The sequence below is a fragment of the Microcebus murinus genome, chromosome 4, assembly GCF_040939455.1.
Source record: "Microcebus murinus isolate Inina chromosome 4, M.murinus_Inina_mat1.0, whole genome shotgun sequence".
NCBI classification, from domain to species: domain Eukaryota; kingdom Metazoa; phylum Chordata; class Mammalia; order Primates; family Cheirogaleidae; genus Microcebus; species Microcebus murinus.
This window is the reverse complement of record NC_134107.1, coordinates 96550494-96567526: the sequence shown is the minus strand read 5'-3', so window position 1 is coordinate 96567526 and position 17033 is coordinate 96550494. Positions and strand designations below refer to the sequence as shown.

The following is a 17033-nucleotide window of genomic DNA, read 5'->3' as shown; positions in this document are numbered from 1 at the left end:
TCTTAATCCCAATCATATGCCCCCTCCCCTGTGAAGCCTTCCTGGACTTCAGGTAGAATGAGTCCCTTCTTTTTTCTGCACTGGTCACACTTGGTTCCCGCCTTTACATTCACACTTCATGCTTTATACTTGGGATCCATAGGAGCCAGCTAGATCATGTCTGTTTGTGAATCAGCTACAGTGACAACAAATGGGGCATAGGGGCCTGGGGTCACCTAGAGTGTCCTTCCAAAGACATTCCACATCAGTTTTTTAAAAGTACTGTGGGCCAAACAAACACAGCTGCGGGCAGATTCCCCTGGAGGTGGCCGTGTGCAGCCCAAGCCGCTGTTGTGCGTCTTCATGGCCAGACACGATTCCCAGGGGGCAAGGACCTGCCTGTTCTAACAGAATGCCGGGAACATCTTAGGGTCTCAAGAAAACTCCTCATAGAATCTGCCTCGATTCCACGAGTTGTTTAGAGTCATAGCACTGCAAGGAGGGTATTTGGCGTCTCTCGGGGCCCAGCCACGCCCTCTCTGGCCCCCAAAGGCCCACTTGGCTCCTGCTTCTGGCTTTGGTCCCTCCAGTCTTTGAAAAAACTCAGGCTTATAGTTGAGATCAAGTTCAACATATCAACCCAGTGACCGTGATGGTTAAAAGGATCTCTGGTCACACTTGGTAAGTAAGCTGATGGTCACTGCTGGGGAACACTCATTAGCCCAGGGATCCATAGGCCTTGCAGCGATTCCAGATCAGAGCATGCTAGACTGAGACCCTTGCAGGCCCCAAAGGATCATGTGTGCCTCCCCCGTACCTGGCTAAACACAAGGCATTAAACTTCAAACTAAGTGTAAGTCCAACGGGGAGGGTGTGGTTCTTCCCATGATAACTTTGTTAATAACAGAGGGTGATGGTTGCCAACTCTAACATACATGTGAAATGATTATCCTACTTTGCCGGAGTCTAAGCAACTGCTTAGTTTTCCTCCTGGTAATCCAGCTTTATTCTGAGACAGGGCAGATGTTCCCATTTTACAGTTTCTCTCTGATACAGTCGTGCCTGGTCCAGGTGACGCAGCTGGGAGGTGTTGCTCAGCATCGACCCCAGGCTGTGTGTCCCCAGTGCTTTATAGCACGTGGCCTGGCCTCCTCCAGGAGAAGGCTGGTGCTCAGATCCAGGGAGCGGTGACCAGACGGCTCGTCCTTTCAGGACATCAGCTAGTTAGACTGTGCCCGAGGAGGCTCCTGTGGGAGGCAAATGGTCTGGAAACAGGACACATAGAGAACAGTCGAAGAAACTGATAATCAATTTATTGAAACCTTAAAATCTGTACCCCCATAATATGCCGGGAAAAAAAAAACTAAAAAAAGAAAAAAAAAGAAACTGATAATCAAAATAGCAATAAAGAAGAAGAATACCAGCAGCTGACATTTATCGAGCCCTTGCTGGGCGGAGGACTTCACCCAGATCAGAACTCGCAGTGCTGTATACCTCCCTGAGGGCAGGACCTTGTCTGTCTGTTTACTCAGCCTCCTGTCACCTGACACTCGTTTATATTTGTGCTTTGGTTTAATGTGGCGAATGTAGCCCGGTGAATAGGAGAGCTTCTTGCTGTGCCATTTCCCAGAAGGGAATGCTGAGCCCCCTGGTCTCAGATAGTAACCTCAGGTGTCCTGTACACTTTGTCTCCCAACTCCTCCCCCTGCCCCCATGAATTCCATTCCAAAGATTTTCAAGTCTCCTTGCATGGGGGTGTTTGTGTTACTTAACACTGCTATAAAAATAGGCCAGTCCACCTTCTGGGCCCCCAGGTGCTGTGGCCCTCCCGCCTCCCTGGGTTTTTTGCAGGTTATAGATTAGAACTTGCCAAATTGTTCTTGGAGGAAAGTCAGAGGCAGCATGCAAGCAGCTGGGAGGGGAGGGGTAGTGAGGGGGAGGCCAGGCTGAAGCACACCCCAAGGTCACCAGGCTCTTGTCCCCTTTCTCTGGGCGGGGGGCTCTGCCCTCCCCAGGATCTCGGGCTGGCATGGGTAGCTGGGCAGGGCTGGGGTGGGAGAGCGCTCCAGCCCTTTCTGGTTCACCCCACCTTGCCCTTGGCTTCTCTGCCTCACCCTGGGCCCAGAGAGGGGAAGAGAGGTCAGGTGTATGAGCCAAGGAAGGAGCTTTGGAAATACCTGTCTCCAGGCCACAAAGAGGAGGAATGGCCACCTCTCCCCATGAATGTGATTCATTGCTGTCACAGCTGAGCTCCAGGGGGGCAGAATCAGCCAGCTCAAGCCAACCAGCGGTTGATTTTATGGAGCCAGCCCCGGCCCCGTGCCTGGTTGCACAACAGCGGGGCACCTGCCAAGGCAGTGATGGCAGAGCAGGTGACACTGTGGTCGGATGTCCTGAAGGCCTTGGCGTGGTACAGGCTGATGGGGGTGGGCTCCCCCGGCTGCCCAGAAAAGTGGGTTCCTGCCCATGAGCTGGTGGAGTAGGAGGACACCCCTGTGTCCCCTCTTTGCTCTTGCTATGGGAGCTTGGGCAGACCCCAGCCTGACAGTTTCCTTCTCTGCAAAATGAAGTCCTTCCTAGCCGTGGGGTAAGGAAGGACTTACCTGCTAGTGTGTAACCCTGGAAAGCCACTTACACCTCAGTTTCCTCAACTATAAAATGGAATCGTCAGTGTCTTTTCTGTCACCTCACAGGGTCAAAGCGATACAAGGGACATAAACACACTTTGAACATTCTCCATGTGGGTATGCTGCTATTCATATTGGTGTTGCTATCCAGGTCCTTACTTTGACGGCAGGGTCCCCCTTCTCTCTGTGAGAGCTGGGTCCGGGTCTGACTTGTCCACACATCGTATGCAGCTCCTCCTCTGTAAAATGGGTGCCGCAAAGGGAGGAGCGAGGCAGCTCTTTGGAAGGATGGAGAACACGGACGGAGTGGCATTGTTACCAGGCGAGGGGAGCTGGGCGCCAGGCTCGGTGAAGACGCAAACGTTTCACAGATCCGAGTCCTCATGCGGGCCAGGGCTTGGCAATCTGTGCGGAGCGAAAACAATGATGACACAGGCACGTGCGAGCCGTTCACACTGTGGAATCCAGAAGGTCGTGGAGGACAAGAGAAGCAGGAGGGATGGGCTTGCTCCGGGGGGCCTTCCTGGAGCCCGTGAGCCTCGAGCTGCTTTTCAGAGGTGAGGAGGAAGAGAACTATGGCTGCAGAGTCAGCCCCTCCGTCCTGGTTCAAGCCTAGACTTGAGCTCTGAGAAAAGTCAAGAATGCATTTTTTCCCATTCACTGTGGGAGGGGTGGGTCAAATGGGTTTGCCCTTGTCACCAGCTGGTGACCTTGACTCTTAGAGTACATTGCCCTTTGGCAGTTCCCAGGACCTCTGTGCCCCATGGCTCAGGCCATCTTGAAGCCGACACTTAAGCCCCTCCAGGGCCCACCTCCTTCCAGTCCCGCCTTATAAGACCCCAGTGACCTGGCATCTGCGGCCATAGCAGGACTCGGGAGCCAGGGCTCTTCGGGGTTCAGGACCTCTGGGTGCACAGATGGGGCCCAAGAACGGCCCCTTTCCCTGCCCAGTGGCGACGCGTGGCATGCGACTGAGGACTGACTTGGACCGGAGGTCAGGGCTTTCCAGGGCTTCTGGTTTCCACCTCGTTGAATCCCCTTTCCAGCTCCGAGCCAACACCAGGAGGAATTGATGTGGGGACCTGGAATTCAAAGCTGTGGACAGGCAGCCCTCACGAAGCCCCGGGCTGGCGGAGCTGGGAGCCCCATCTTAGGAAGGCTGGTGGTGAGGCCTCTGCTCTGTTGCTTGCCTTTGATCACCAGGGAGACAGACAGAGGGCAGCTGATGTCCCAGCCTGTCACCTCCCTACCCTACCGACCCAACAGTGACCACCCCGGATTGCTGCCTTGAGACTTAGAAGCCAGGGGACAAAGGGGGGCCTGATTAAGGGATGGGAGACAGAGGCATAGCAACTGGGGGCACTGTCCCTTTGGGTGCGACGGTGCTGAAGGAGGGATCGGGGACTTGGGGCTACTCTCCCTATATCCCAAAGATCTCCCAGATCTCTGGGTCTTGGAAAGAACAAGAGAGCACAGCTCTGTGATCCTCTTTGTCTCAGACAAAAGAGGGTGCTGGGGGCCTCTGCCTGCCCCGTAGCCTTCCAGGGACAGCAGAGCAGTGCCCCCACCCCGGGTGGCTTGATCCTCTCAACAAGGGCTGGAAGAACCAGACCTGGGGCCGGACACCAGTGGGGAAAGCCGTGTAGGGGGGAGGGGGGGGTTGGAGATTTGGGGAGAGTGGTGGCTGGCAGAGATTGAGCTGGAGAGCCAGGGAGGGAAGGGTCCTCTCAGGGATCCTGCTTCAGAGACCACCCACGTGGGGACTGAGCCAAGGGAAGGGACTGCAGCGTGTGTTCTTATCTCCCGAGGGGCCAGCTGGAGTAGGGAGAATGCAGTCGCCATTCGTTAGGACCTTCTTCGGCCAAGTGCGTCACCTGCATTGTCTCCACCCCTATGACAACCTGCAAGGTAGGTGCCAGCATCCCACCTGACAGGTGGGAGAAGGAGGCCCAGACAGATGGCCTGCCTAGGGCCATGCAGTGAAGGATCAGGCTGCAGAGGGATGGAAGTGTGAGTGTGTCTGGCCCTCACGGTGGCCCTGCACGGATGGACACATGGTGGGAGAGATGCTCCTGATCCGAGCTGCTCTCGGCAACATAGACCATGGTTGAAGGGGCCGGGGCCTCTCCGCAGGGCAGTGGGATTCCTCAGAGAGAGGCTGCTTGTCCCCAGTGCCTGCTGGTGACCAGGTGACCTCAGCCACCTGGGGGAGGACAAGAAAGAAGTCTGAGGAAAGACTTTGGGGTTAGTGAGGTGAGAGGGTGGGACCTCCCCAGCTGTTAGAGAATGCCGGGACTCCCCTCAAAGGACAAATGGACACTTTCCTGAAAACTGTCACAGGGCTGGGGAGGACAGGAGAGGAGGGGGCAGGGATTGGGGTGCAAGAGGAGTGAGAGAGAAGCCCCCACCCTTGAGAGGGACTCGGGGGAGCTGTCGGCAAGGTGGGGGTTGCCAGCCACCTGCTTTCTCTCAGTGAGTGCAAACTAGGTCTTGCTACCTTTTGCAGGGCAGGTGACAGCGTGGAAAGAGGGCGCCTTGGGCAAGTCCTGGTCGCCTGCACCACTGGTGAGAAGATTCCACCTCTCTGCACTGACTCATTCATTTGCTAAAACCGAGGGTCCACTACGTGCCGTTCCAGGCACTAGGGATCTAGCAATGAACAAACAAAAATCCTTGCTGTCCTGGAGCTTAAATTCTAGTGGAAAGAGAGACAAACAGACAAGGAAAATATTAGTAACTTAGGTAAGAATAAGTGCCACAGAGAAAAAATACAGCTGAGTAGGGGATGGGTGTCAAAATTTCAGACAGGGATGCCGAGAAGGGTCTTCAGAGTTGGGTCTGTGAACAAAGATCCGAGGGCAGCATGAGTTTAGCCAGGAAACTCTCTGGAGGTGGAGTGTTCAGGAAGAGGAAATAACCCGTGCAAAGGCCCTGGGGCAGGAGCATGCCCTGGAGGGAGAGGGACCTTCAAGGAGACCAGTATGTCTGGAGTGGAGAACAGGGCAGGGGAGTTAAAGATAAGTTCAGAGGTCACTGGGGCCAGATTAACAAGGTCTTTTTAAGGCACAGAAAGGATCCAGGCTTATATTCTGAGCCCTCTGAGGGTTTTGAGCAGGAGAGCGAATGGTTTGTTAAGTGAGGGGTTTGGATGGGATGGCCGTGGAGTCCTTTCCAGTTAGTCGGTCTAGAACGTGGGGTTTCTGGGAGGGAGATGCCTCCCTTCACAGCACTGGGGCTAGGTGGGGACACGGAGTGTGTACACGGGGACTGGGGGTTCCAGCTGAGACCTGCACCTCTCTGGCCCCCTGATAATATGTGTGGGCCAGGGCGCCCTACAGTCCCATCGTCCCCTGAGATGTAGGAGCCTCTCGAGGCGCCCAGCTCGGGGAGTGTCTGCTCTGCGGCTCTGGGCTGTCTGAGTGTCCAGGTGTCCACTCGGTAGCATGTGACAGGGCCTCTTGCCCAGCAGGTCTGGCCCTGCCTCTGGCTGGCGGGGAAGGGCTCAGAGTCACGAGTCCCAGGACGGCTCTCAGCACATCCGGACAACGCCCCCAGGCCTCCTGGTTTCCATTTTCAGAGTGTTTTCAGCCCCCAGGCAACTCCCTGGGGTGTCATTAGTCCTCCCCTCGGCACAGGGAGTGTTGCTAAGCAGGGACAGAGAGGCGAATTGTCAGGGTGACCAGAGCGCAGTGTCGGAGGGAGAACCAGGCCCTCCCAGACTCTGCTGTCCGGTGTCGACGTTGGGGTCGCCCCGCCAGGGCGGCCACAGGAACCTGAGGGAGGGCCTGTGGCCTCAAGCCGGTGCACAGAGATTGCTCGCCACGGCCTTGCTCCGGCCCCTCCGGGGCTTGGTGGCCGGGAACAGGGCTCCGGGGAGCCAGCGTGGGGGGCTGCTCTGCCGCGTGCTGCTGGCCGGGGCCCAGAAGCGCTGTCTTCCGGCCGCTCCCTGCTGGCGCCAACTCCCAGGGGCCTCATTAGGCTGCTGGAGTCTCGGGTGAGTCTTCTGAGGTGTGGCGGGCAGGGCTGACATCACAGCCTGGTGAGTCTGGGGGACGAAGTGAGGGGTCCCCACTGAGGACAGGATGGGTCATAGGAGCGGCCTCCACCCCAGCTCCAGGCCCCCGCCCCGCAGCTGCTCCCGTCTCTCTGCCGACTACCAGAATGACACGGGGAGCTGCCCCCGGCCCCAGGACTGGGCCCTGAAAAACAACATTCTGAGTCCCATAATGGGCAGCGCCCGAGAGCCTGCTGCTCTTCTGTCCCTCTCAGGGGACTCCTCACCACCGAGCAGGGCCCGGGGCAGGTAGCTCAGGCAAAGGCCCAGCTGGGCTGGAGGATGAAGGGGCAGCTGGGTACAGCTCGGGGACTCACAGATGCCCCTGAGTGTCTCCCTCAGCTGCCACCAGCCCGGGGGCCTGCTGAGAGTGGGGGCCCTGGCCAGTGCCCTGCCGGCTCCTGGCAACACTCCCTGGGCGCCCTGGCAGGGAGAGGGGCTGCGAGGGGCTGCATCTCCTTCCTCAGCTGCCAGGTGGAGGTCAGAGAATGTCCCGGGCTCTCACGTGGATCCCTCGCCCCAGCCCGCCCCTGCAGGTGGGTGCCAGGTAAGGACTCCCTTGCCAGCCCCTCCCCTGCCTGTGTCTCTTCCAGTCCGTGGGCCCAGCTGACGTGCGGAGGGAGGAAGTGCCACTCTCTCTGTCCAGCGCCTGAGCAAGCGGCACTTCACGGGACGGCTCTCTCGCACTCGCAGGCTCAGCAAGCAGCTCCTGCCATGGACAGGTGGTACCTGAGTGAGTGCCCTGCGTCCCATCCCTCCCCCTTCTCAGGCTCTCATGTCCGTCCTGTCACCTTCCGGGGAACCCACCAGCTCCCCAGGAGTGCAGGAAAAGCAGAAGGGAGGAGAGGCAGAATTTCCCGGCAAGGGCGCGTCTGTGCAGAGTCGCAGGCTTGTGGTGGCAGGTGTGCGGGGGGTCTCTGAGCTGCAAGAGCTGGAAGACAGCCTGGCCGACAGCCTCCCCATCCGCCTGTCTGTCCACCCACCCACCTGCGGGAGCTCTGAAGCCAGACAGACTGCTGGCTTCACATCTTGGTTCCTCCACTTCTTAGCTGCCTGACCTCTGGCAAGTTATTCAACTTCTCTGTGCCTCAGTTTCTTCTTCTATATAATGGGGGTGATAAAAAATGCATTCCTTACCTTATAGAGCCACTGTGGTGAAGAAAGGGTTAATTTCTATAAAGAGCTTAGAACAGCCCCTTGCACACCAAGTTCAAAAATGCAGCTGTCAACTTGCTTTCCCTAGTGTCTCCTATTATCCATCTATCTATTGATTGATCGATCTATCAGCCATATCTATCAATCATCTATCTAACTTCCTGTCTATTTTTACATCTTATTATTCCAGAAAGGATGCACGGTGGCTTACAGAAGTAGACGGGATACAATACCATAACATAATCACGTATAGCAAAGGGGGCACCGTTGTCTTGTGCAGACAGTGGTAGGAGATTTGGGAGCACGGCCTTGAGAATCTGGGCTTTCTGGCTCTACTTTGCCATGAACTGTGTGTTGCAGGCAAGTCCCAGCACCTCCCTGCCCTCAGTTTTTCCAGTGTGCCCAGTGGGGATCATAGCCCTGCCTCGGCCGCCTCCTGGGGTTGTTGGGAGAAGCAAACAATCAGCCGTGGTGTCCTCACCTGTAAAATGAGGCTAACAAGGATTCAGTGGGGCAGGGCACACAAAGAGCCTGGCCCGGGGCCCACGCTTACCGAACGTTAGCTCTGCGGCAATATTTTCGGAAGCAGAAGGGAGCTGAACAGGTGCTGCCGCTCCTGGTCTGCAGGGCCCTGGCGCTGTCTCTCGCCATCTCACTCGTTCACGCTCGTTTGCATCAGAGGGTGGATGGCTTTTCTGCGTTCAACAGCTAACGTCCAACAGAAGGCTAATGCCTGTAATTTCTTTGTTCAACACAAATGCAACGCTAACAAAAATGATGCTTACTGTGTACCAGGCCCCATGCCACGCTCTTCAGGTGCATCATCTCACTCCTCACGGCAACCCTAGGAGGGGGGAACTGTGCCCATTTCACAGATGAGAAAACTGAGATGCAGAGAGGCTAAGAAATTGACAGAGGCCGTATGATTAGCAAGTGAAGGAGCCAGGGTGTGGAGTCAGATGTCGATCCCTGCCACTGCTCGAGGAGGAGTCACAGAGGCAGCGACTGCCTTTGGAAGGGAACCGCCCCTGGTGGACAGTGATCACTGGTCTTGGCCCTTTGGCTGCCATTGGGCATCAGCCTCTTCTGGAGGCCAAGACAGAGGTCTAGAACTCAGTGAGGACTCTGCAGTACCCACAGAGCAGCTGGCACTGGAGTCCCCAAGGTGAAGGAGGTCACAGTGGCGTGGGGAGGCCTCCTGGGAGGTAGGGAGAGCACCTGACTCCTGAAGCCAGAGGCCTGACTGTCAGTCTCCACCTTGCCCCTCATCAGCTGTGTGACCTTGGGCAAGGCCGGCCACCTCTCTGTGCCTCATCTCATCTATGACATGGGGAACTAATGCACAGCTCAGGGAGGTAACAGTGAGGAAAGCGCTTTGTAAGAAATAAAAGCAGGGCCGGGCGCGGTGGCTCACGCCTGTAATCCTAGCACTCTGGGAGGCTGAGGCGGGTGGATTGCTCGAGTTCTGGAGTTCGAAACCAGCCTGAGCAAGAGCGAGACCCCATCTCTACTATAAATAGAAAGAAATTAATTGGCCAACTAATATATATAGAAAAAATTAGCCGGGCATGGTGGCGCATGCCTGTAGTCTCAGCTACTTGGGAGGCTGAGGCAGGAGGATCACTTGAGCCCAGGAGTTTGAGGTTGCTGTGAGCTAGGCTGACGCCATGGCACTCACTCTAGCCTGGGCAACAAAGTGAGACTCTATCTCAAAAAAAAAAAAAAGAAGAAGAAGAAGAAAGAAATAAAGAAGTAAAAGCAGAGCGTCCCGGCTCTTGCTCCTTGCATGCTCCGTGGCACACTGGCACGGAAACAGCTCCAGAGCCGGCCAAATGACTGCAGGAGGAAGTGCCAGGGGCAGCAGAGAAGGAGAGATTGGTCGGGGATGGCTGGAGCCCTTCCGGCTGAGGTGTGAGCTGCCAGGTGCACCTTGATGGGTGGATAAGATAACACAGGCCAGGACCTTCCCCGGCAGCAGAGACGTGGAGGATGAATGTGCTGGTGGCTCGGGCGGTCCCCAAGGGGTGCCGTAGGAGGGAGACAGGCCAGGCTTGGGTGCGAGGTAAGGAGCGCCAGCTGAGAGGCAGCGTCCGTGGGGGCTGGCGCTGTGGGCACGGCCCGGGTGGAGGCCTCTGTGCACCCCCGGTGTTGCCCCGCCTGCTCCCACGTGCCACACACACTGAATGTGCTTCTGGACTTCCACTGTCCCGTCCCCATGGCGCCAGCTGTGGCTTCTGCAGCCGGTGGAAGAACACCACTGCTGACCCCTCCCAGCCCTGCTCTTTGGAAATTTCCTCTGGGACGGTTTGAAAACCCAGCCAGCTGCTCCCTGCCCCTGCACACCTCCTCTCGCCTCGGCGGGAGCCCCTCTGTCCACACCGTGGCGTTTCTTGTGACCAGGGTAAATATTACCTGGCACTGTTAATGTTTAATGCCCCCACCTCGTCCCTGGCCACCCCGCGGCTAGGTAGTCTCCCCGAAGCAGAGGCAGCAGGACAAGGGCAGCTGGCGGAGGAAATGGCAGGGCTGTCCACAGACGACGGTGAGTGTGTGTGTGTGTGTGTGTGTGTGTGCGCACAGCAGGTGGCTCTGCTTGGCCCGTCTTTGGAGGGGTGAGCTGGACCCCACTCTTCCGTCTCCTGCCACCTCTGCCTTCCAGAATACCCAGCCCCCTCAAGGTGCCAGCCTCTTCTCTAAGAAAATTTGCACCTTAAGAGAGGACCCTGCCTTAACCCAAAGAATTACAGCTTGCACGGCAGAACTTGGGCTGCAGGTCAAAGCTGGTGGGCTGAGCTGCTGTCCTTGCCTTTCTGGCACGCACCTGCCCGGTTCCACGTACCTCGATAGACCATCTGAACTCAGTTTGAGGAGGGGGTCTGTCTGGCCGAAGCAGGAGCACAACCTCCCAGGCTGGATGGGGCTCAGGATACACTCCCCAAAGGCATCCTGTGATGGGGGGTGACTCAGGCTTGGAGGCCGATGGGGCACCTGCTGACCGAGGTAGGATTTGAGCAGATCTAGAGAACGGGAGGCGGTTGGTGGGCGAGCGGCTCACCGGATGGCTCAAGACAAGGTGGTCAGGGAGCAGGCGGCTTCCTGGGGTGCCAAGGGGAGTCCTGGCTTGGGTCTAGCCATGGTTCCGACACTAAATCTCCATGTGACTTTGAACAAGACCTGAACTGAATCTGGGAAGACAACCTTGAAGGCCTTCTTCATGGTGACAGGGTCCCGGGTGCCCTGCCATGTCCCCTCGTAGGCCTCTGGCCTTCCTGAGCAAGCAGCACCTCAAGCCCTGCGGGACCAGGCACTGACCCCCCTGCCTGTTCTCTCTGGCCTCAGGAGGGGTTGCTGGGGACAGCTGGGCTCACGGGGCCCCGAGGCCACCCACTGGGGGCACAGTCCAGCACTGCCCAGGAGGTGCCGACTCGCACATTCCTTTGGCCTCGGGCACCACTTCCCTGGTGCCAGGAGGGGCTCGAACAGGGCAGGAGAAAGGGGCAGCCCTCAGCTGTGCCAGAAAAGCCCTGGCCAGGCCACTTTCCAGCTGCCCACAGCAAGTGGCCTCAGCTCCGGGGCTGGAGGGCACAACTGTGAGATCTGCTGGCTGCTGGGCAGCCCACCCCCAGGTTCAGGCAGAGGCCACGGGAGGCGGGGGCAGGACTAGATGAACGGATGACCTTGATGTGAACGGTCTCCTTCCGTCCTACTATCTGAGAGGCAGTATAGCAAAGGGCTTAAGCATGTAGATTCTTAGCCACCTACTGCCTGGTTTCAAATCCCAGTGCTACTCCTTAATCGCTGTGCAACTGTGGGTTAGTTACTTGACCTCTCTGTGCCTCTATATTATTATGGATTATATAGGAATAATATTAATGCCTCATAGAGTTTTTATAATGGCTAAATCAATCAGTGTTTTGTTAGCTTTAGTCTGGCCCTGGGCAAACACTATATATTGTTTCTTAAATCAATTTGCTTCCCCCTGAGGATGGTCACATAGGAGAGCAAGGTCTAGAAACCCAAGTCCAGACCCAGTTCTGCCTCCAACTTCCATTAAGACTTTGGCTAAGTCTCCAAACTGGGCCTTGGTTTCCAACTTCCGTTCAATGAACTTTAAGGTTCTGTTTTATTCATTCATTCATGTCACAAATGTCGGCCAAGCACCTGTAGCTGATCAGTTCTAGGAGGAGCGGCGGCTGGCGAGCCCAACGGAAGTGTCTTTCTTGGCGTTTTCTTACTGTGGTATGAAGAAGTGAGGAGCAGGAGAGAACTCACCCCTCCCAGAGCTGCAGGGCCCCCCAGACAGCATGGGCCCCACTTTGCATGCTCCGTATTTGGTCCCCAGGGAACTGCCTGAAGCAGCGTAGGGCCGATGCCCCACCGGCCGAGGTTTTAGCAGGCCCACCAGCTGCCCTTGCCCACTGGGACCCTTGGAGTCCACTGGCAAGGGAAGAACGGGGTTCCAACTGCCCCTGCGGCTGGGCCACCGTCTGTGACCTCCCCTCACCCCACCTCTGGCTCTCTCCTCAGGTGGCAGCCCCAAGGGGGACGTGGACCCCTTCTACTATGGTAAGCCAACTGGCCCCCCTTCCTGAACCCTCCTGTCCCCCCCACCCCCAGGCAGCTGGCTCCCAGCCTCCCCCAGGCCTGGGCCTGTGTATGTGCCCCTCGCCGCCCCCGGTTACCGCGGGACTGCTGCCAGGACAGGCTGCCGGGGGGACGGCCCATCCCACTTCTCTTGCCTCTTCTTCCCTAGACTATGAGACTGTCCGCAACGGGGGCCTGATCTTCGCCGGCCTGGCCTTCGTCGTGGGGCTCCTCATCATCCTCAGTAAGTGGGGTGGCCTTGTGTTAGAAGGGGGCACTGGGTCGGGGTACATCTCTTCTCAAAGCCACTGAGCACACTGGCTTCCCAGAGCCCCCAAGGGAGGGGTGGGCCTCTCCTGCTACCCCCTGCCCCCCAGAGGTGGGAATGGATGCCCTTGGGATGCCATGCCACCTGGACCAGGCCACCTGGACCTGGGACCACAGTGTGAAGTTCCCTCTTCCTCCAGTGCACCCTCTAGTGGAGCCGGGGGGAGCTGCCGAGATGGGAGGGTGGGCTCCTGATCCTGGGACCCTGCAGGGTGAACAGGAGGGCCAGGCAAGGGGAGCTGGGCACCCGCCCTGACTTGGGCACCTTCTTAGGCTTGAGCTATATCCCATTGAATCTTCTCAGCAACACTGGGGATGCCACTACTGTCAGCATTTTACAGACGAAAATCACAACCATCCTGAGAGGTGCAGCAACTTGCCCAGGGTTCCACAGCCCACGAGAAGCAGAGCTGGGTTCAGCTGAGCCGGGGAGCACCCGGCTCCCCGCTGCTGGAAAGCAAGCGTGGCTGGGAGCCAGCCCCTGGGGGCCCCGCTGCTAACTTACTATGCATCCTAAACTTCCTGGGCCTCAGTTTGCTCACCTGTTAAATAGGGACGATCCCACTTGCCTCCCAAGATTAGGGCTAACAGTTAAGAAAGTACTTTCAGAGGGGTCCAATGTAGATATGGGGTGTTCTGCTGGAGAGAGGGGTCTTTATAAATGCCCCAGCCCTAGCAGGCACACAGCAGTTTAATAAATGCTTGGTGACTTGTTTTGGTGCAACCAAAAAAAAAAAATACACGGAAACACAGCCAATAAAAAGAAGACATTATGCAGCAAGCACGCCTCTGTGTTCTGGAGTCCTAACACATCACAGGCTCTGCCGCTCCATCGAAGGCTTCCTGCTGCAGGTGCTGAGGCTGGGCTCCCGATTTGCTTGTTGTGAGCCACTCGAGGGCAGTGCTGGGCAGTGGCTGAGCACACAGGTTTAGGAGGCAGAGAGGCCCGAGGAAGGATCTCAGCTTCGGACTCACTGCCCTCCTTCTCCAAGTGTTTACTGAGCAGCTACTGTGTGCCCAGCACTGTGGTGGGGGCACCAGGTGGCCCAGTCGCAGCCGCTGCTGCCAATGTACTCACACTCCAGCACGGATCTGCTGCAGTGAGTGTGTGTCGACTGACTGACTTAGGGTCTCGAATGCCTGTGGTCCACCCTATGTAAAGAGAGACAGGATCAAATGTGGTGGCCTCCAAACCAATGCCGTGGTGATTCTGCAGGAAGGAGGGAGGAGAAACTGGAAGAGGTGAGTCTTCTGGGGTCTCCTTGGAAAATGAGAGGTCGATGTAACAAACCTCTTCTTCCCTTTTCAAGGCAAAAGATTCCGCTGTGGGGGCAACAAGCAGCGCAGGTGAGTGCGGCTGCCGGGGCTGCTGATGAGGCAGGTGGGGGCTGGGGAAAGAAGGGGTGGGCCAAAAGTTTGTCTCTGCCTCTGCAGTGGAGGGATCCCCAACATTGGGGACCCCTGGATTTGCCCCTCCCCCTGCGCTCTTACCTGTCATTTCCTTCTTCAGGCAAGTCAGTGAAGACAACCTGTAATGGCAGGTACATTTCAAGGGACAGGGAGGGGCGGGCAGGGCAGGCTGGGGGGGGGGGCAACAGGAAGAGCCGGCTCTTTGACTGGGTGGGGGAGAATTTTAGGGTCATCCAGGCATCAGCCAGGTGCCCTGGCACCCATCGCCCCATCCTGTGTTTTAAGGTGATGGCCAGGGGCCTGGCTTGGAGTGTGAGATGCAGGAGTTTGTGGGGAGCCCTGGGGATGGACTTGGAGGGGACAAAAACCCCAGCCACTGCCACCACCGCCCAGCCCACGTCCTGCCTTTGTCTTTTCAGAGTGAGCTGTGCCCACCCACGGCGCTGGGGCTGGCTGGGAAGCCAAGGAGGCCCATCTTTGGTGTCTTCCTGTCTTCCCTGGGCTCTGGACCTTTGTCCCCATCACTGCCAGCGCTCAGGCTGAAGGAAGTGCCAGGCTCAATGTGACCCCGGGTGGGCCTTGCCGCCTCCTGCCCTGTGCCACCTCCTGCCCTGTGCCACCTCGTGCTCATAATAAAACCGGCTTCAGAGATGGCTCCTTCCCTGACCTGCCTCCCTCCTTCCCACAATTGTCACCATCCACTTCTCCAAGTTGGAGCACACATACAGCCTGGTCTCATTTGTTTCTCGATTAACTGCTTGGGCACCTACTGCCTATAAAAGCAAGAAGTTTAGTACTGTCATCTGTAGGCCACTCTTCACTGCCTGCATTGACAGGCACCCTGGGGACAGAGACCTCAGCCTAGTTTCCAATGTCTGGGGGACATCTGGAAGGCCCACATTGTTACTGAAAGGTCAGCTACTTGTCCATGAGGCCGAGTCAGAAGAATGAGGACAAGCAGTTTGAGGAGAAGGGAAAGAGAGCTTACCTTGCAAAGGAGGAAAAATGGTAGACCTTCTCGGCTCAAAATCCCCAATTTCCCAAACATAGGCAGAAATACAGAGCTTTTAAAGGGAGGGTTCCCAGCTTCAGGCAATTACTGTGGTTAACTATTCTAATCGTCCCATCTCTGCCAAAGACAAAGCCTGTGAACTCTGCCACCGCCCACCTGGGGGCTGGAGCCACCTGGGAGTTTTAACAAAAGACTAACCTGCCTCAGGGATTCAGGCCAGGCTGCAGTTCCCAAAAAGAGTAGGGGAAGTTTTAAGCAGACAGAAAGTCTCTTTGCCATTCCCTTTGTTAGAACATGTTCAAAGTTGTTGGGTCTGTAGGATACTGGTAAGGCCTGTGCCCCAGGCACCGGGTGTGCTGTTGGAAGCCTTAGCTGTGACATTGCACAGGAGTTGCTGCGAAGACGCCCTGGGCTGCCAGTGATGCACCTGTCTGTGGCCACATTCGTGTGCTCTGCCATTTCCCCCAAGCACACCACTGGGCCTGGGGGGCTGGTGTAGGGCCCCAGCACATGCTCCAAGAAAATCAGCCCTCTCCCTCTCCCCTTCCTGGTATGAGGCTCAGGCCCCCTTTCTGCTCTTGGGGTCAAGTAACCCCAAATGGGCCCACTGTCGTTCACCTATGTGGGTGCTGGTTTGGTTAAGCCAGGGCCAGGGCCCAGGGAGGAGGCAATGAGGGTGAGACCATTGCTCCGTTTGCTCCTAGCCCCTGCCGTGGAGACAGCAGCCCGCCCAGGACAGCCCAGCCTGAGATGCTGTCAGGCTACTTCTCCCACCGGGGCCCACCTTCCTTGTGAGGCCCTGTTCCTTGTGAGGCCCCAGGCCTTGCAGCCGGCTCCCATTTGGGAGTTTCTGATCTCAGGACAGAGCCCATCTTCCCTCTCCCTCCCAGGAGGCTGGAGGGATGGCAGGATGGTGGCACCACCTAGTGTCTGCTTTCCTCATCCAGATCTGCAAGCTTCCCAGAGAGGGCAGGGGAGATCCGGCAGGAGAACCAATGACAGCAGCAAGTGGCTGGAGTTCAGCATGAACAGTGGGGACCACCATTCCGCTTGGGAATTAAGTTCTTTGGCTTAATCCCACTGCCCCTGGGCCCTGAAGACCACCAACAATCACAGAATCACAAAAGGCTTGAGCAGTGAGGGTCCTTAGCAAAATAGACAAGTTTCATTTTGCAAAAGGGGAAGCCGAGGCCTCAAGAGAAGCAGTGACTTGTCCGAGGTGACACGGCCAGGCCTCGCCAAGCCAGAGCTAGAGCCCGGCTCTCTGGCTCCCGTCGCAGGCTCCTGCCACCACAGCGACACCCAGGGAGGGTGGGGGAAGGCAACTCCCCACTCCCGCCTTGCCTTGGAGAGCTGCGGGGCACGAGAAGGCCCGCAATTGGGGGAGAAGCTCCAGGGGAGACCAGGAGCCACACAGGGAAGGCCTGGCAGCTTGCAGCTCAGCACGACAGTCCTCGTGATGCTGGCTCACTGGTGACAAGTAAAACTGGATGGGCCGAACCCTTAAGCAGGATTCAGCATTTGCATGCAGGAGACAGGCACACGCTTGAGCCCTTACACCAGGGCAGGAGAACGTGCAGGAATGGGCCAGCTGCGGCCAGGGGGCTTTCCGGAGGGGGCGGGCTCCAAAACCTCTTGGGTGTAGCAGCAAGGCAGATAAGAAGAGGGGTATTCCAGGCCTGTGGGCCACGTGGGGAGAAGTAAGAGAAGTGGAGAGGAGTCACGATTCTAGAATGTTCTATGGAGCTTGGCACACACGGAGGGGAATCCCAGCCGCTCTGGAGAGGACGTGATCCCGCATGAGCCACTTCCCCTCTAACCCTGCCTCGAGCCTCCCTCCCTGTGAGACGTGAGGTTTCACGGTCCCCGGATACCCAGGAGCCCC

General features: G+C 57.2%; 1 protein-coding gene across 4 annotated transcripts; it reads left to right on the top strand.

Annotated features, from left to right (window-relative positions):
- The first annotated feature begins 5114 nt into the window (after positions 1 to 5114).
- On the top strand, positions 5115 to 14789 carry FXYD2 (FXYD domain containing ion transport regulator 2). Of its 4 annotated transcripts, none has more exons than XM_076002547.1 (7): positions 5115 to 5171; positions 7254 to 7393; positions 12343 to 12381; positions 12569 to 12643; positions 14037 to 14073; positions 14237 to 14267; positions 14556 to 14789. In XM_076002547.1, exons 2-6 carry the CDS (start codon positions 7375 to 7377, stop codon positions 14259 to 14261), a joined length of 195 nt encoding a protein of 64 aa, XP_075858662.1. In that variant the 5' UTR covers positions 5115 to 5171; positions 7254 to 7374; the 3' UTR covers positions 14262 to 14267; positions 14556 to 14789. The 4 variants fall into 4 exon arrangements, with proteins under 4 accessions (XP_075858662.1, XP_012629101.1, XP_012629100.1 ...); XM_012773647.3 differs by lacking the exon at positions 5115 to 5171 and adding an exon at positions 6281 to 6600; XM_012773646.3 differs by lacking the exons at positions 5115 to 5171; positions 7254 to 7393 and adding an exon at positions 10225 to 10357.
- Positions 14790 to 17033: the final 2244 nt, after the last annotated feature.